This window comes from Amblyomma mixtum, chromosome 1 (genome assembly GCF_055824585.1).
Source record: "Amblyomma mixtum isolate Tamu chromosome 1, ASM5582458v1, whole genome shotgun sequence".
Classification (NCBI taxonomy): Eukaryota; Metazoa; Arthropoda; class Arachnida; order Ixodida; family Ixodidae; genus Amblyomma; species Amblyomma mixtum.
In genome coordinates this window covers 314,179,254-314,199,133 of record NC_143012.1, presented here as the reverse complement: position 1 = coordinate 314,199,133, position 19,880 = coordinate 314,179,254, and the positions used below count along the sequence as shown (strand labels likewise).

Sequence of the window (19,880 nt, the reverse complement as noted above, 5' to 3'; positions counted from 1 at the left end):
TCGAATAGAGAAGCTCCGACTTTTCACTGCCGAACGCTCAATCGAGAACTCATCCTGGGCTCCGCGTTGTGTCTTCGTGTTTGGGCAGCACATGGCATTCAGTCATTGATGTTTGTCAGAAAGTCAAATTCTGTCGCACTTTAGGGCTTCGTTGCGGACTAACTGCGATTTCGGCTGTATATATGTCGTGCCGATCTGTACCAGCTATAGTTTGGCGTTGCTCGGACTTCCACTGGAGATGGCCAAAAGTGGTATAACCATTGATGACGAGGAATTTCGTGCGCTGACCAGAGCCGGAGCTAACGTCGTCTGACAAAAATACGCTAAGATCAATGGCCTCTACAGAGCATTACCCTCTAACTTCCCTTTTTAAGTAAACGGCTCATTCATTCGTTTTTCAAACACATTGTGCAGTTTCATGTGCCCCCAGCAATTATTAGAAGCATGATGGCTGTAGCATGATGGATGAGTGGTTCTCTCATCGGCCTATATCTTGTTTAAGTTTTTAGTTGGAGAGAATGGCTGGGAGAGGGCGAGACGTTTTGACAGTGCATGGTTCTGTCACGCGATTGTAACTGCGCGTGCTGTTTCGTTTTAATGTTGTATCTTGCGGGAACTGGCGCATATAGAACCCATCATGGCACTCTACAAAATGACATGGACATGTAGAGTCTGGCGCATTTTGACAGGCACAGGCAAATTACACGTCTTCTTTGGCAAGTTTCCTTCTCACGCTTTCTCACAATTCGGTATACTCTTGCACGTTCGTGGAAGTCTTGCCACATGTAGGACGGATAAAGTGCCTCTGTCGCCAATGAATTCCGTGTCGCGCATTTACTTTAGATTGGCAGAGGTTGAGCTAACGTGCACAGGCATGTGAAATACAGTGAGTCAGGTTTCATTTCACTCTTAAGCAGGTAGTAAGGCCTCTGTTTCATTATTGATAAGTGTCTTGACACCTATCAGCTAAGTGTCTTGACTTAGCTGACCAGCTGTCCTTGGAAGTCTGCTTAGCAGCAGAAACCCCGACACGTATCTGATATGGACTGAAGGCATGTAGTATGTGGCTAACCAGTTTATTTTTCTTCTCTGGCATTGCTTTTTTTTATATTTTTTTTTTTTTTCACAACAAACCGGGCAGATGTCAACACGAGGACACGTCAAGACAACAGTGATAGAAAACAGTTCCACACAGTTTTGTTTTCCCCCTTGGCCTCTCAAAATACGCTTGTGTATGCACAGCTAGACACCTATTTCCATATTCTTTTCTAATGCTCTCTAACTTGACCGCGCATGATTATCGCGCGGCACATAATTACAGGCTTGCGTCCTATAGTCTTATGAACGCTACTGCGAAACATAGCAGGATGGGGGAAATGGTTGGCATTGGTTTATTTACAACTGTATAGAGGTCGTCACCGCTTCTGTTCCTCCGTGTGTATAAGGAGCATTTGAAAAAAAAAAAAGCAATCTACCGTCACTCTACTCTTTGTTCTTAAAAAGAGTAACGACAACCATAGTAATCGTAACCAATAACAATAACAGCCTTGCTGTCGCAGTTGAACGCTAAGCCCGTGCAGGACGGCAAAATAGGACATGTAATAGAAGATACGCTTTCTTTTTTTTTACGGGGGGGGGGGGGGGGGGGGGGGCAAAATGATCAAGCGGTCCTCATCGTGGCACAAGCCTTCAGTTCTTGGTACGCTGCTCGTTAAAAGTTGCTTCTGCGCCTACGAAAAGTGAGAGCAGTGTCATCTTGTCACTCTTCTTTAGCGACATGTAATCCCATGGCTCTAAATAGTGGGCCGGTATACGAATGTCTCGTGCAGCATGTGAACTCGCTGGCGAAGGCGTGACACATTTAATTTGAAGGGTTCCTAAAGTTCATATCCGCGACATACTTCTCCCGTTTCCTTATAGCGTCGTTGTCGGGGCAGCGCCGATTACGAAAAGGAAATTTGACATCTCAACCCATTAGTTCACGCTTTTCGAGTGGACGCCGTGATTGGCTGACGGTCGTGGCAGCTTCCACGCGCCCAGTCACTTGCTCGAGTCAGGTCCCCGACAAGCGGCCGGTTCGTGTCGTAAACAGCTTGAGCGGCGCTCATATATGTGCGCGTTTGCACCTCGCTATGACCGCGCGTCTGGCTTTCGGATTGAGGCTAGAATGTTGGATTGTGTGCCATGCAAGGGACCGAAAAAATGGGCTGCTTCAGTTTGTTCCTGCGTGCTCACTTCTAATTAAAAGCCTAATTGTCAATTGCCATGGCTCTGTCAGAACGAATCCTCTTTTTCAGGAAGCTGAGTTGATGCAGCCCATCCAGACGTTTTACTGCGCCGTTGCTCCCTAAGTTGTGAAATTGCGCGATAGCTACACAACGCAGGGATTAATAGAAAAGCACTTTGTTGTAACCGCTGCCAGTTTTGCGAGGAGAAGGGTGCGACATCATATTAATGCTCGGGTCATAACTTTATCCTGTCATGCTGCGATAGCCTTAGGCATGGAACCACGGTGTTTATTGTCTTGTCGTTGCCGAGGTCAACGCACTGACATCTATTGCGTGACATTGATTGCTTTCCTGTAGCCTTTTATTTTTCCTAAGCCCCTCCCAAGAACGCGAAAGGAGGCTCATGCACAAACAACCATTCTTACGCCGCGTGCGGCTACTATCAGAGTGACCTGTAGGTTCAGACATTGAGTGTATTCGGGACTAGTCTTGCGCGGGGACCTATGTGTACATCGACATACAGTCAGCACGGGGATGCTAAGAGTTCGACAATAAATACCTACAGCGGGCGTGCGGAGCGCCAACTCGGAAGGTTCAGGCCACAACACCACGGTGTCCTTCCAGTCGCGTTCATCCATCGCCGTCGCACACAGGTCGACGAGAGCGCACTCGCACACGGCGCGGCAGGGCGCCCCGTCGGCCACCGCTGCATTTACTCTCGCACTCGGGAGACACGGCCGTACTTCGCTGGGAAGCACTGCAGGATGGGTGTGCAGTCGTCACCGTAGCCTCCGGTTCCATCCCGGTGGAGGTGTCGCTGGACAATCCTGGAGCTGGAGTCGCGGAGCGCACTGACGCGAGTTGCGTGTGCCGTGCACCGTCACTGGCTTCCACGGGCGCCTCGTCGCGCCCCGCGGTAGCTCAGAGCTTCTCCAGCGACCTGGGGTTCGTGAGCAGCTCCCGCGTGAGCCTCCACGTCTGCTTGGCCGCGTTCTCGAGCGCGCCGGCCGACTTCCCCTTGAAGAGGTCCAGGTGGGGCAGGAAGTAGTGCGGGCAACGGCGGCACTGCAAGCACGAGATGAGCTGCAGCAGGATGCCGTTGAGCCGGTCCCCGAGGCAGGCGTCGTCCCACTCGAGTTCCCGCGGGTGCTTCTCGCACTCGTAGAGGAGCAGCGTCTTGAGGTGGTAGGCGGACACCGGGTTCCCCGGCAGGTCCAGGTGCCGGTCGCGCAGGGTCTTGAGCACGCTGAGGCAGCGGCGACGGCAGCCCCCCGACAGGAGTCGGTTCTCGGCGTCCAGGAAGCAGAGGACCCAGGCGTCGCCCTCCATGGACGACTGCTTGCCCTGCAGGGTGGCGCACTCCTTGGAGAGCAGGTCGAAGCCCTCCGCCTTGACCTCGGCCACGAGGTTCGGGTTGGGCCACGGGATGTGCGCCACGGGCCAGTGGGCGGCCGAGCGCGGCCATAGGCCGGCGCAGCGGAAGGCCGGCGTGATTTGCACGACGTAGCGCTCGCGGATCCGCAGCCGCACTTCGCTCGTGTCCGCCAGCATCTTGACGCTGTCCCGGTAGCTGCACTTGTCGCAGGCCTGCGCCACCAGCGTCTGGAAACGCGAGCGAATCTTGCGCGCAGACAGGTAGCCCGAGGCCGTGATGAACTCGACCCAGAGCGACATGGAGCGCTTGCGGCCGTCGCTCAGCTTGAGCACGGCGCAGCCGGGCAGTGTGCCGTCGTCCACGAAGTTGAACACGCCCATCTGGTTGAGGTAGAGCACGGCCTCGAACTCGGTGGGCGAGATGACCTCCATGCCCTCGTAGTGGCCGTTGCAGTCGTTGAGCGAGGAGATGAAGCGCGGCTCCTGCACCTCGACCTCCTTGAGCACGTCCTGCACGACGCGGCACACCTCGCGCAGCGTCTTTGCGACGGCCGCCTTGCGCGTCTGCACGCGCTCGCCGTAGAACTTGTTCAGCTGGTAGAGGAGCTTGGACTGGGCGCCCATCATATCCGACGGCACCAACATGCTGCTGCTACCGCTGTGCCGGTCGCCGGCCGCCGTGGCCACTTCGCTCGGCCTCTGCTCTCTGCCCGTACTGTGGTGCTGCGACGGCGGCCTCGGCGCAGCGGCGGCGGAGGCAGCGGCGCGGGCGAGGCCGAACGACCGGCCCGCTCCGCCCATGGCTCCGCCTTCGTGGCTGCGCCGGGGGATCCCTCCTCCTCCTCTGCCTCCGCGCCGGCGCTCTTCTCCGCGCTAAGCTCCTCGCCGGCGCAGCTCGCTCGTCATTCCGCTCGTCGCCGCTATGCGACGCGGACTGCGCCGCCCGCTGCATGCAGAGTGCGTCTCGTGTTCAGCGTGGTTTCTTCACGATGATGAATTTTCGTGGAAGCTGAGCGTGTCTTTCGTTTCTAAACCTGTACGTGGTCTCATTGATTACACATATATAGGCTGATTTTCCCCCGCAGCGGTTTTGCTTTGTGCTTGTTCTGGTTAATTTTGGCACATCACTTGACGCAGCATGCGACGCATCTTCAGCAGCAAATTGTTTGCGTCGAATTTCCCTCTCTCATGAGTGCATTGTCCCGCATTTGGTACTTTGTGGCCGTCCGTATCGGTTTTCATGTGTGTCATCTTTGCTGCGATTATTCGTTTATATGTGTGCCCCGCGGCGTTACGTCATTGGCTGGCGTGTCCGTTTGAGTAAACTCATCAAGAAGGTCGCAGCGTGCGGCCTGCCTCTTTGTTGCTCTCGGCGTGTCTGCAGTACTTAGTTTCATTGGCCGTTTGCAATATTTTGCCTGTGGAATTTGACCCTTCTATACAGTTCACTATCGATATCGTTAACGTTATATGCTGCAAAGGAAGCGCCCACCCGCTTGCAGGGCTTGTACTTTTGCAATCTAAATAGCGGGCATTTCTTGCAGAGTTCAGCCGACTGGCGTCGGATAACCACCATGGGTGTGCGTTGTCCATCGTATGACTTTCGATGCTATACTCCATCTTAAAACTCACAGAAAAGAAGCACTGGAGCGCGCAGACCAGCGGTAATTTGTTATGCATGCATGTATGCGTGTAAATCTGCGCGCTCGCTACTCTGCATGTACATCCTGCCCGCTTGCTGCCGTGTGCGTACAGATACATTGACACCGAGGTAATGCTGCCGTTTTTGTTGATTTAGATCGCTGCCTGTCTGTCATGTGTAGAAAGCAGTGGCATAAGTGTTCAAGACGCCAAATGCCGCATCAGCGGCGAAGGGCTCGCACGATCGGCGTGTTCATGTGGAAATTTTTACCGTCTATTGAGGGAAAGGATTAAGCATGAAAACGATTCTTATACACCGAGTTTCAGCATCATATGCAGGTGTCACGCCGTTAGGTTCTGGCCGCGAAGTCGCTGGCTGTAAACACGTAACGCTGCACTTTTTCGCGTCGCACACTCATCGGTGAATTAACTTGCGTATTAAGACTCATCGCATTGCAGAAAGCTCCAATGTAAAAGGGAACACATCTTCGTCCGGCCAGTCATTAATCGTGGGTATGAATGAAAAGCGTCAGTTTCCCTTTTGTTATAAATAGTTTTCCCCTGTACTGATGATCCCCATAAGACATTTTCAGCATCATTGTAGAAGTAACGACATAATTGGTTCTTTTGTACAAACTGGCAGTTCGCTTTCGTATTGGAGTGGCACGTACAACTGCCAATGATTTCCTCGCCTTTCGAGCAACTGCAAAAATTCTTCAATGTCTCCTCACAGGTCGCATTGGTCTCCAACACAGGAGGACTATTTGGAGAAGTGTCCGGCGATTTTTCCTTCCTTTCTATCTCTCGCTTCTTAATCAATAGATGGCAACCTGTAAGCAATTGCATTCTTTCTCCGGTCCTAGTACGCCGCTTAGAAGCTTGAAAACTGGCACACTTAACTCGACATTCCTCCCACTTCTCGGTGCTGTCGAGACGCAAGGTAGCAGATCCCACCGCTGCCACCAGTTGTTGCGGCTCGAGGTAGCGTGGCCAGTTGCTTTTGCACCAAGGGGGCTCGTCCGGGATGAAGGAATGGTCTGAACTTCTAAGTTGGGGATTACAAAAACAAGCAGATTTAATGGCAAGAAACTGAGACACTTATTTACAAAAAGAAGAACAAGGAATCAAAAGTTAAGAGTTCATAGCGTCGAGCGTCTGGATGAGCCTGTTACCCAAGGCTCAGAGCCAATGGATGAACCTATAACCCAAGGTTCAGAGCCACACTGGATGAACCTATTACCGAAGGTCCAGAGCGTTCGTGCCCACTTTGGTCGCAGGTTATATAGCCCTAGGCTCCGCCCTTTCACCAGGCGACAATCCATCGCGACACAAAAGATCGGCACTAGCACCGCCATCGAAGACCTGTTGAGCCCCCTCACTAGGCGGTAACTCATCATGGCACAAAAGATCGCCACCACACGTCACAGACGCAGCTGGCCAAGACACCTGTTGAGAGCCCGCACGTGGGAACTGGCGAGGATGAAGATGAGTCCGCACCACTGTAGCACTGACTTGGCCGCTCGCGTCCATCAAACACAGGTGTAGCAGGATGACGTCACAGACGCAGCTGGCCAAGACACCTGTGGAGAGTCCGCACGTGGGAACTGGCGAGGAAGATGGCTAAGTCCGCATTCCTATAGCATTGTCTCCTGTTGACGTCACAGCCGCAGCTGCGCAGGCTTCCTCTGATTCGTTCCGGGTTTTTTTTTTTTTTTCAAGACGAGGGACACCCTTTCTTCTCCTGTCGTCGGTTGCTTCTCGAAGGGGAGGTCGTTTTCGCCGAGCCGAGTGTGGGAAGAGCCTCGTCGGCCACTTCCCGGAAAGTCACCCTTTTTCGTTAGGTCATCGTGGGGTCAAGTTGAAGTCAAACGACCCGTCAAAATTGCCGCTACGTTGAATCTCCCTCCGTTTCATCTCGGGTCTCAAGATGGGTCGTAACAGTGCATATACTGTGTGAGGTCCTCTTTTGGAATGGCCAGTCGGCTTCTTAATTTGTATTTTCTCCCTTCATATTTTTTTTGGAGATGTCATGCATTTCAAATCAAACTAGTTTTCGCAATCGCCCACTAAAGGCCATAGTAGCACGGGGACATACCTGGTCTCAGAGGGGTGCTAACATGCCTGGATGATAGCGTTATTTCCGAAAAAAAAAATAATAAAAAAATCGCTGCAAGAGATGGGTTGAACAGGTGGGAACATCAGTTTCAACGGAAGTTCCAATTCGACGCTGCACACAATCTGATTTATTGCTATAAAAAGCCTCACATTTCGTTTTTCAAATGCCATTGTACACATGTCAGTAAACGCCATCGCATTTAGTGTCATTAAAGGTGGTGGTGTACATGCGAAAATTTGCAGCAGCAGTGAGCATGCAGATAGTAATGAGGCGCATGTGATGATCTAGCAGACGAAACGAGTGATGAATTTTGCATGCGTGGTGTAGGAAACTGTCTTAGCAGGAGGCCAAATTATAGATGAACGCCGAGCCACAGACTTCGGAGAGGTCTTTTCAGGGCAGGCTTCGTGTAGCGTTCGGCTATCTCAGCCACACTGAATGTTACAGGAGGAGTATATACGTATACACAGCCATGGAGTGTATAGTTTACGGGTTGCGGATTCGCGGAAAAGAAATTATTGCTCCAGTAGAGGGAACATGTATGCCCCTCATTCTTAGACTTTTACCGGTTACACCTCAGTTTTACGTGCATCAAATGTTATAGGCCAGCTAACATCCTGGCGCGACATGAACCACCTAGTAAGCGAGTGAAAGTATATATATTGCGCTGGTGCTCTGTATGAGCAAATGCTCCGTGGCTTCTTCTGTGGCGATTCCCACTCCTTCGGCATCACTGGGTAGGTTCATTTTACACTATGCGACCTACTCGTTGGCTGAGTATGTGCGGGGCGTCTTTAATGAGTCGTTTGCGTCATCATCTTTGTTCAGAACTCAACGCCTGTGCCACTCCAAGTATACTCTCCCATGCGAGTCGGGGCTGTGCTGGAGTATAGGAGCCGAGGCAACGTGGGCGAGTAGAATTTCCCCAAATATAAGTATACTCGCATTTTCCTGGCTCTTGAGTGTATGGAAGCTTTGCAACTTGCGCCAGCGGAGCTGGGCCAGTCTCAAAGCATCCCGTAGGTAGTCGTGTAAGAGTTTGGGACTTCGGTTGTGCTTCGGAAACCTGAACATCCCGGCATTCACAGTGCATCTGGCACAACCATTCCTTTAAGATCGCTGGAACCACAGATATTCCAGCTGCGCCTTTCAGAGTTATTGCTTCGTGCGACTGTAAATAAATCTGCAAATTCTTGCAACTGTGTAAATGCCGCATCCGCTGTATACGAGTGTTTATGTCAACATTTCACCTATTTTGGATGGCGTAAGGGCGTGGGACACATAAAAACAAAAATATTTTGTAGTATACACCTATAAGTTTTATGTTCGTGATGATATGAGGCTAAGGCGCGTAAAAGTTGCTATGGAAATCGAGAACTTCAGAAGGTTCTAATTCCTAGCGGAAACCATATGCGGACCGCAGTACGCATAAGTTTCTACTGTCGAGTGATGTTAAGAATATGTAGCAATACATTAACAATGGACTACACAGATTTTTATAGAGACCGCTCACAAACAGCAAATTACGTCGGAAATGTTTTAGTGCTAGTTCAGGAGTGCAAACTGCTGGGCTAGTTGGTTCATATTGCAATATAAAGGTAACCAGCGAAAATAGACGCAAGACAAGAACAAAGAAGGCACACACCACAACGCTGGTTTAATTCAAGTAAACTTTTAAAAGTTCGAGGAAGGATTCTAAAGTGATGCCACACTTATTCTGGAAGGAAATTGTCCCTGATCTTTCAATTAATTCGCGCACAGCAATAAAAAGTTCGTCATGGGGCACAGAATAAAACAAGTCCACAATGTCCACCGAGAAGGCTGCATTAGCGCCGGGGAAACCGCGATTGAGGCACTCCACCAGGCTCATTGAACCCTGCACAACAAAAGGATCCGCAGGCACCAGGCCTTCGAAGGAATGCTGTAGGTAGTTTGAAACCACTTTTTGCCACGAACGTTCTTCCGTGCCGTAGTGCTAGGTATAACTGGGAAAAAGTAATAAGGGTACCGAAGTCTGCATCACTTTTACTGTCAAATGTTGCGCTCTCTGTGTAGCTGTAGGAAGATCAATGAATCAGAACATCGAGAAGAGCATCATCTATACAGATTTCCTAGCGGGACGTATCAGAAATTCAGTTTAACGCTTAGCATGGGAAGCATACACTGCACGGGGACTCAAGACTTTGCTGGGTCACAGGTCATGCTGGTATGCAAGCGGCAATGAGAGAGCCAACGTCTGTGCTGAGCAAGCTCGGAAGAAGGAAATTTCCCTACAAGTATTGCATGAATTCATTAAGATTCTTAGATTCTAAGAAATGTCAAAAAGATGATTTTCCTGTTGTTGTTCTTGTACGCATCGCTTTCTATGCTGCGCTGAAGTTTCCTTGCTTAAATCCACTGTGAAATGCTGTGAACGGATTGTTTCGTAAACCGGTGGGTGTGCATTGCAGGAAAACTCTCGGACAATGGGCGTTTTTCTCTGTTACTGCATAGACGCTTACCTTGCGGAGCAGATTTCTTCACGACTATTTTATGTATTTTGACCCCGTTCATTGTTTTTCAGATTTACTTTCTTTTTTTAATTTTTGCATGAAATTTTCATCTCACTCTAGATACGTACGTACACGGGCACTGCATCGTAAAAATCCAAAACCAAATGTTGTGCTTAGCGAAAAAAATTTGGGGGGATGTCTTGACCTATAGCACGTAAGTATACGAACGCAATGAATGTTGAACCAGCCTTCTGCCACATTTTCTTAACTCTGCAGCGTTTTAGATTCAGAGGAAAAAATATAAATTAGAAAACAATTTTCTGCAGCTATGACAAGAAAATCTTGTGAGGGTGGTCGTAAAATTATTTCTATATGCTCAAAAATTTCGTATGAAAACATTAAGAAATACAGTTTTTCCAGAAACCCGTTCCCCCATTTATACTGTGTAAGTTGATGGATGAATGGCAGACTAGCTGGAATAATAAGGTAAATAATAAGCTACACCTGGTAAAGTCCATCATATATAGCAGAACGGAAGTCACGGACACACCGAGAAGGTTTCGTTGAAGTTATTTTATGGCGCCTTTTCTTTGGGCACACAAGCAACTTTATCCTGAAAAACAAGAGAAGCATAATGTGAATGTTGCGGATATCGGCTCGCCAATTGCCACGTTTTATGTTCTGCACAAAACTCGGTATACTGAGGAACAGCCATTTCCCGCAATTTTATGATGAGCACATCTCGGTGCACCCTTGCGCACTCCTCTCGGGAGAAAGAACTCGTTGACATTTCCCGTGTTTTTAGGTGTTTTAAAAAAAAGCAAAGCTTCTAAACAAATTGTGCGCTCTTAAAAAGAAAAAGCTTGATTCCCACAGTGCAGACACATTAACCTTGCGTTTGGTGCATAGTGGACTTCGTTGCCTATATATATATATATATATGTGCCATAAAACCCAACTGAGCACATTATATTCCGTCTTTGTTGCTATCGAGATAATACCGGACGAGGTGTCAGCGCGGTAGCTCAGTGGTTAAGGCGCTCGGCTGCTTACCCGAAAACGCGGGATTCGATCCCGGCCGTGGCGGTCGAATTTCGATGGAGGCGAAATTCTAGAGCCCCATGTATACTGTGCGATGTTAGAGCCCCATGTATACTGTGCGATGTTAGAACCCGAGGTGGTCGGAATTTCCGGAGCCCTGCACTACGGCGTCCCCTCATAGCCTGAGTCGCTTTGGGACGTTAAACCCCCTTAAATCTGAACCTACTACTAGACGAGGGCATTGAAAACAGTATTATCTACATTGATACACTAAGTATACTGAAAACACTACACACCATAAATGCAGTGAAACTCCTGATAGGACACGTCATCCATGGTATAACAAGAGCCAGAACACAAGGACAAGCAATAGGATTATGCTGGGTACCGAGCCGTGTCGGTATATAAGCGTCGAGGGAAGAGCTGACTTGTAGTTTGCTTCTCGAGCTCAAAGGATAGCTCAAAAAGTAAGCATGTCCTACAAAGAGTATATAAAGTTAGTAGAGGGTAAGCTAATAAACAAGTGTCAAACTAAGAGTGACAAAAGTTCTCAAGTTCCATCTGGTAAGGCCGATACTGGGCGAATGGACGTCATATATACAGGCGCCAAGCACGTCTCAATGAAGCTATTTTATGCAGCCTTCACATTGGTCGCACAGATCTTGCCTCTACCTTCATACTCGCGAAAAAAATAAGACCTATTTGGGAAGAATTCGGATACGTCGTCACTGTAAATCTCATTGTATGTGCTATCGGGGCCAATAGGCGCTGGCCTCTCTCCAAGTTCCGAACCGTGCCGCACTGCACCACCTTGTATACGATGCTGTCCCGGTGTCGATACTGACACATTGGGGGGTTCAGGTAATTTTATTCCCGATACTACATCAGCGTGTACAAAATTTGAGCAGCAGTGCGGAAAAAGCAGTTAACTGTATTTTACGAACACATTTCTTTCCATCCTTGATTGCTATTAGAAGGCAACGCTGTTGATGATTTCTAATGCGAGGCTGTTCTTAGCGGAAGGAAATGTCTTTAACAACTTCTAAACCTTTTATTTCTTTGAAATACAACACACTTTTTATGGTGCTTCGTGCATGATGGCCTTAGCCGCTTATACGCGCGCCATAAAACCCGACAGCGCTAATTAACAACGAATTACTAGTGTGTGTGTGTGTGTGTGTGTGTGTGTGTGTGTGTGTGTGTGTGTGTGTGTGTGTGTGTGTGTGTGTGTGTGTGTGTGTGTGTGTGTGTGTGTGTGTGTGTGTGTGTGTGTGTGTGTGTGTGTGTGTGTGTGTGTGTGTGTGTGTGTGTGTGTGTGTGTGTGTGTGTGTGTGTGTGTGTGTGTGTGTGTGTGTGTGTGTGTGTGTGTGTGTGTGTGTGTGTGTGTGTGTGTGTGTGTGTGTGTGTGTGTGTGTGTGTGTGTGTGTGTGTGTGTTAGAGAGAGAGAGAGAGAGAGAGAGAGAGACCAAAAAATGTGCAGCATTGGATTATGCTTTTTACACTGCTATTCGGTTGGCAATTCCTTAGACTGAAACCTTGAAAGCAGTAGTTCAAGCAGTTTAAAGCCTTGATGATCGGGAGCAGCGTTTCGGCTCGCTTGAGGCTGTCCGCCTGCCTGTGCACTCTATAAAGCTGGAATGCATGCCCCTGTATGCGCCCCTATACATGCTTGCGCCCTTATCACCGCTTCCCTGCATGCTGCGCGTTCTGAGACTCGCATATCAGTGCAGTTGTGAACGTATTCATGCAAAATAATTGCCGGTAATATAATTTCTGAAATGAAATAAAGATAGCTTGCTGTAACGAAAAAAAGTTGAGGATGTGTATACATTACTAGAAATTCGGAACAGGCGCTTCTAGTCCCGTTGGCTACCGCGCCACGTGGCTGGTGGCTTTGAACATTCAGACATTCAAAAATAGAGTATGACCGAGTAGCTGTCATTGGAGCATTATCGACCGTTAGGCTCAGCGGAACTGGCTATGCGCTGTCCCGAATCCCTACTAATGCTTACGCTCCTGAATTGAGATTACTGAAGTGGAACGCCGATATTTCTTGGGTGCTAGTATATTTCCAGGTCCACCGATTTACCCGTATTGCTTTACAGTTGCACAAAGTGATAGCTTTGAACGGCGTGGCCCATTTTTTAATTATTATTCTGCTGTCTCTAAAGAAAGTAGCCATAAAATTATTCTGGGAGGGCTCGAAACAAATGAAGGAGGGCGGAGGGAGGGATTTTTGTGTAGCATATTTCTGTAAACTTTATGTATAACGTGTCAGTGTAGATATTAAGAGTTTTTGAATTTACTATCGAGGACAAAAGTTAAACGTTTCTTGTAGCTCCACCTCGGTACCCAGTCGCCTGACATTTCATGAAGGTATTAAAGGCCTAAATGTTCTTTCCTCCGGTAACAATGTCAGGCGACTGGGTATAGCGAGGCGGGGCTATAATGAACGTTTTTCCTAGAACTCACGTCCCGCAAACTTTTGTCCCCGATTGTACACGGTCATTTTAAGGGCGAAGATCGCATGTGCTCTCCATACAGCGTCGCTCCGGCCTTCGCTGCTCATTGTGCGACTATTATGATATGAATCAACCTGTTAACCTCCAAGTCATTTACGAACAAAACGTATAAAATTTTGTTTTGTTTTTACTTGGTTATAATTTTTCTCGTGTACTTCTGACTCCTCAAATATATTGTGGGTCTGGTCCCTCAACTTTATTAGCTTTAAATGTTTTAAACAAATAGCTGTTTTCAGACATGCTTTCTCCCAGTGTCTGCAATAGTTATGAGGTCATGTGTTCGGAAATGCGCAGTATATATTTCAACGGACGCACTTAAAGAAAGTGTCAGCTGCGTAGATGTTGCTCCGTACTAGCGCAGACAAGGTTTATAACTAGTGCGTCATCGTCTTCACTCTGGCCCTCGTCGGAGTCCGTTTCGCACTCATGTATGCAAAGGTATACTCTGTATAGGAGACATATGCTCGATGGCTTCATCATCTGCACTGTCCGATCTTCTGCAAGAAACGGTCCGTTTCCGATAAACATCGCTAGCTACCGCCTGCATTACTCAAGCGTGCTGTCATTTTTAAATCACCGTTGTAAAGCCAGATGCACATCATAGGCCAAAACAAGATTGTTTCTGTAAATTATCTTGCTCTATAGTGTTGAAAGCGCGGACCGAAATCTATATATGGATCAGTTATATCTTCTCTTTGTTAGTGAAAGCAAAAGAGCGCCGGCTTCGACGAATGTGACTCGTCATTAGCGATATTGGTACAGCGTCCCATGACGAGTACAGCTCGAGGCTGGGAGTTACTAGTTAAATTCGTGGGGCGCAAGAGTTCATGTATTTGTGCCAGCACATGGCCGCTTCCTCCTTGCTGAAGTAGTAGGGAAGTTGTGAAGGTTAATATATTATACATACATTTTTGGTTTCACCTGACGCACGAGCAGAGCATGGCCAGTTGCAGGGAACATAGTGTTACGTTATACATCAGTATGGATGAATGTAGTCAGATGAAAACAGAAGCATGCAGGCTAACCAGGAAAAACATACGCGTGCTCTGAGGGTGCTTTTTTCACCTCCATTTCTTTCAAGCTACGGAAGCAACGGAGAGCGCTCGTGTAGTATAATGCGCCTTTCCGGCGTACTACCTCAGCGCCCCCTTCTTGCCATTCGCGTAGCCGTGTGAGAGCATTTTGTCGCGAGCGCGTCTAATGCCGAGTGACGAAAGCTTTCCGGCGACGAATTATCATTCGACATGTTTCCTTGTGCGGCTGACGTGGCGGTCCGAAGCGAGCGATGCGAAGGCATCAGGCGGTATAACAACGCTTCACGGAGTTTCCTCCAAGAAGGTAATCCTGCAGCGTGTGTTACCTTGGAAGTTGGGGTTCGCGCAAGCTCTGGAAAAAACGGCTGCTTGTCTGGTCTTTTTTTGCTGCTGTTCTTCGAGTGGAACGAACCCCTGTCCTGTGGAGAAGTACTAATCGCGGCCGTTTTTCCGCGATGGCACGTCCCTATTTCAAACTGCCTGCACGCGGTGTCGTTGTGCATACAATTAGGACTTGAAGTATGTGAGTTGAGGTGCAGCCAACTCTGCCGACTCCCCTGCCAAGTCCCCCCCCTCCGCAGAGGTGAGGCCGGCACATTGCGTCTCGTCGCCGTATAGGTACGTGCTGGTGGGCGGGCGGCAGCTTGCGACCCCCCACTTTTTACTCACTGCGAAGAGGAGGTGCACCTATAGCGTATGTGGATCGCAGCGTCAACGCCGCCGCCGTTGGCCCCGACCGACGTATACACGTGCGGTCCCGGCTGTTGTTGCAACGGGTGCGCGCACTCTCTCTCGGGGGGGCGGAGCGTCCCAGTTTGCCGCCACCGACTCTCAAGCAGCGGGGCAGCGCACACCTCCCACCGGCACCTTCTTTTCTTTGGCAGCGGTCGGAGAGAGAAGCCCACAAAGTACAACTGCTCATGCCGGCTGTTGTTGTGCCAAGCGTTCGCGCGAGGAAGGGTTGGCGCACCGGCCAGCTCCCCCCCCCCCCCCCCCCATCTTCCCTCCCCCGCCTCCGGGTCCCGCTGGAAACGGAACGGAGAGTTCCGCCAGCGCCGCTCTTTTGCTATGCAGCGCGAGGCGTCCCACGGTTACCGCGTGCGCGGCTACCGCGAGCTGGTTTATTATAGTTACCGAGTGAAGCTCCTCTGCCTAGGTTCTCAACGGTTACTGTTCCCCTTGGGCTGTAGCTGCTGCTCCGGTTGATGGATTGGGCTGTCTGATCCTCGGTGCGCATTGAAGAGGCTCTGCGGCGCTGGCCTATGTGCTGAGTAGTACTTAATTAAGCTAAAGAAAAAAGTGTCAAACGCGTCATTCGTGTAGAGGCTATCCGTGGCGCCGTAAGAGCCTTGGGGACTGCCTTTGGGACGAGCAACTAACCGCTTCCGATGCAACGAACTATACCGCAGCGGTGGCCTAGCCATTTGAGCACCCGCCTCGCATGCGGGAGGTGCTGGGTTCGATCCCCTGTCCCACCGGGTTACCCGCCGGTGATACAGTGGATACAAGCTTTCCCCTACCTGGTGCTCGGCTTCCGTAGGGTCAAATGCTTGGAAAATGGGTCTTTGACCCCACCTTGAGTAAAAGAAAAACCTTTTGCCATGGCGCTCTTTGGCAACAGATGATGTCCTTGCGCCATGAAAATTCACCATCATCATCAATACAGCGAATACAAAATACCGACTTGTCATTAAAAGATAGCAAGATCATGGAAGATATGCTTACTGCGAGTGTATACCAGTTATTACGCGGCTTTCACGAAGGACTGGAAGTATGGCTTGAATTGTTTGTCATATCGTTTATGTGTTGCTCTCACTATCAGCACTGATCTCGTGTGGTTGAAATTTAGACCTTTCCACTTTGACACACCTCATATCCCGCGCGATGTTGCATTCTACTTTGTTGGAAGTTCTACTTTGCAGTTTTCAGAAGCTGGCAGCTGCACGCATACCGAATGAACAACGGGCAATTGATCATCCTTGCGTCACTGATTGGGAGAGCTGAATAATCCGTTTGTATGTCCGCAAACGGCACAGTTATTGCTTCTTTGGCATTTCGCTCAGTCAGCGTGCCGTTGTTTATGAAAAAAATGACGGACGATTACTGTAGTCGGTAATGCGAAATTTGATCTAAGCTCCTCGCACGCCACCTGCCACCGCTTCCAGGTGTAGTTTTATGCTGCTAGTCACCCTCCGGCATCTTCCCGTGGGAGCCACCTTCCGGTTGACCACTCCTCCGCTCTCGCCTGCCATACTCCACGCAGCAACGAAACGGGCTCACTGTTCTCATTTGAGCCCAGCGCTGTGTTGCCTTCAATGTGGCAATAAGGAATTGCTGGCATTGGCTTGTTTGCTTTGTGTCGTTGCTCGGAGGAGAAATTGCGTGAGGTATCTTCAGTATCGCGCAGCTGTTTCAACGACGGTTCGTATTCGTTCATATTTGTGCGAGCGCCCGTGCTTTCGTACTGATTGTCCTGCAGACAAAGGTACTGAGCACTGTTGGATGGTTCTGGGGTTTCTTGTTTTCGTAAGCTTCGTTACGAGTGCAGTGAGACGTTTTGTCTAGAACTTACTGTCTGTACTAGCGGTGGGTAACGCACGTAGTTTTATCAGAAATAATGTGCACAGGAGGAATATGCATGCAACGTATAAAAAACACGCTTGATAACAGGGGACGTTGCCGAATTAGTGCACCAAGGCTTTATTAATTTTTTTGTTCCATGTACTTTTTTTTTCTATCACCTGCCCGCGTGTGTTTACACCCACGGTAAGCTCCCACCCCCTCCCCTAAATAAAGCTTACTTTCTCGATCTTTCTCCCTCTCTCCGTCGCGCATGCGGGGTATGCGCGGCTAAATGAACCGCTGATGCCGAACTCGCAGCAGCGCCGTTGAATATGTCATAATGACAGGAGGAGGAGGAAGGTTGCGGGGAGGTGCGCGCTAACAAGTGCCCCTTCGCGACGACACCGCTGGGCGAATTAGCAGCCCGTTATGTGACGGCGCGCGCGTGCGCGAGCCGGCTGTTGCGGCCGCGTCGTGACACTCTCTCCTTTTTCCTCTATCTCTCTCTCGCCGCGTGTTCTGGTAGCCCGCGTATCTCCGCGTTTGTGCACTCGCGCACACGCGCACACACACGCGCATGCAGGCACCCAGGCGCCCCGCTCCGATCGCTGTCCGCGCTGTCCGAGGGAGAAAGGAACGCGTGCGGTTGCGGCAGCACGGGCATCATCCGCGCAGCATCGCGGCGATCAAGGATGGGGAGGGGCGGGGGGGCTCTCAGTGGGAGCACGCCCATGTTTGCAGAGCCCCCCGCCGCGATCTCCGCGGGTAGTAGTGCCCCGCTGGACTGCTTCTTGCCCTTTCCCCCTCCTAGTGGTGCCCCCTCCTGCGCTGGCTGTCCGCTTGACCCCTCGTCCGCCGCCGGGGCGCACGAATTCCCCGCCGCCCAGTCGCCCCAACCTGCGCGCTGCCGGTGCCGTTCGCCGCTGCACGCGCGAGAGGCAACGAACGGCTGAGCTGACTCTCACTCGGTTCCCTGTCCTGCTGCTGCTGCTGTTACCCCGTCATGCATTGGCGCGAGCGGGAACTCTGCTGCTGGCTGCGTGCGCTCCACACCCCCCCCCCCCCCTCCCCCCCGCTGGGGGGCCGAGTAACTTCTTGCGTCTACTCGCGGCGCCTCTCCTCCTCCTCCCTGATCTGTCTTTTTGAGCGGGAAGGCAAACAGAAACCTCGTCGCGCGTGCCGATCGATTCTCGACGCTCGAGACCGGAGGCACCCCCTAATTCTGCGGCCGCGTATTATACATGCGCGGCGTGTGCGGGGCTTCTGCCGTCCGTGGTCCGAGAAAAGAAGCTTATGCGCGTCTTGGTCTCTTCTCTTGGTCTCTGTGGTCGCCTCTTTCTCTTTTTTGTGTAGTTTTGACGCGTCAAACTCCGGGTCTTTCCGGGGATCGAGAACCCTCCCTGTTTTCACGTGGTCAGCTGTAGTGCTGAAGTTCGCGCGCTGGCGCATCAGCGTACGCGCTCTTCCTCTGCAACGGCGTTCAAGGCGCTTGCAGAGCTTGAGACGCAACCGCGATAGAAATTTTTCGCAGTGACGCAGATGTCGTACAGGGTGCGCCAAAAGTTCCCAGGCCGCAGGGTCCGTTTTACAGCGGTATATTCTGATACTCAAGACGGCTAGGTGTTCAGAGGTGAGTAGGATTCGTCTATCCTGCTCATAGGTCGGCACCATGAGGAGTGGCTCACTCACACTCGCACTCACGACCAATCGCACTCACAACCACTCACACTCACAACCACTCACGCTCACGGCCACTCACATTCATTCACACTCACACTCACATGCACTCACTGACACTCACACTCACGACCACTCCCACTCACATGCACTCACACTCACAAGCACTTACACTCACATCCACTCACTCACACTCACGGCCACTCGCACTAACAACCACTCACACTCACAACCCCTCACACTAACATCCACTCACTCACACTCACGACCACTCGCACTCACAACCACTCAAATCCACTCACACTCACAACCACTCACACTCACATCCCCTCACTCACACTCACGACCACTCGCACTCATAACCACTCACATCCACTCACGACAACTCACACTCACGACCACTCACATTCACGACCACTCATAACCACTCACATTCACAACCACACGTCCACTCACGCTCACTCACATGCACTCCCATGCACTCACGCCCACTCACATGCACTCACGTCCATTCACATGCACTCACGCCCACTCACTCACACTCACGACCGCTCGCACTCGCATCCACTCACTCGCACTCACACTCACGGCCGCTCGCACTCGCATCCACTCACACTCACGGCCGCTCCCACTCGCATCCACTCACTCGCACTCACACTCACGGCCGCTCGCACTCGCATCCACTCACTCATACTCACACTCACGAACACTCGCACTCGCATCACTCACACTCAGAGACGTGAGTGTGAGTGAGTGGAAATGAGTGCACTCATGAGTGAGTGTGCCGATTCCTGCTACCTAAAGAAGCTTTGAGGCTCGGCGATGACGCAGATGACTCAGTGCTGGGTTCAAAAGCAGATCCTGTGGCCTCGGGACTTCTGACGCTTCCTCTACATGAACGACCCGTGTGTGTTTCACACTAATGGCTCTAATAATTAAATTACTTTACCAGAGTTCGAATTCTTTCGTCTTGGGAACATGTACTGTCGTGGCGGACGGCTTACTTGTTAGATAGCGTATTTGTTCCGTCCCAAAATAAGATCTCATCGAACATCAAAGAGTTCGTTCGTATCACTCAACCAGGCGTCGTTTTGCCGTCACTTTGCCGTCACTTCAGGTAGCGTGTTGTCTTATAGGCCCGAAGCCAAGTGACAGTGTTTGCTCTAGCGCTTACGCCCCCAACCCCTTTCTTT

At 50.4% G+C, this 19,880-nt stretch overlaps 2 protein-coding genes across 5 annotated transcripts in view; one reads left to right on the top strand and one right to left on the bottom strand.

Annotated features, from left to right (window-relative positions):
• rg (A kinase anchor protein rugose) overlaps positions 1-19,880 on the top strand; it is a 317,271-nt gene that overhangs the window by 206,548 nt on the left and 90,843 nt on the right. The gene's annotated exons all lie outside the window — the stretch shown is intronic.
• Positions 1,641-4,424, bottom strand: mab-21 (nucleotidyltransferase mab-21). Its single transcript, XM_089567007.1, has one exon. It carries the CDS (start codon positions 4,401-4,403, stop codon positions 3,150-3,152), a length of 1,254 nt encoding a protein of 417 aa, XP_089423133.1. The 5' UTR covers positions 4,404-4,424; the 3' UTR covers positions 1,641-3,149.

What these genes read in the sequence shown, in the direction of transcription:
- mab-21 (XM_089567007.1), bottom strand. Translation starts at nt 4,403, where the DNA reads ATGGGCGGAGCGGGCCGGTCGTTCGGCCTCGCCCGCGCCGCTGCCTCC.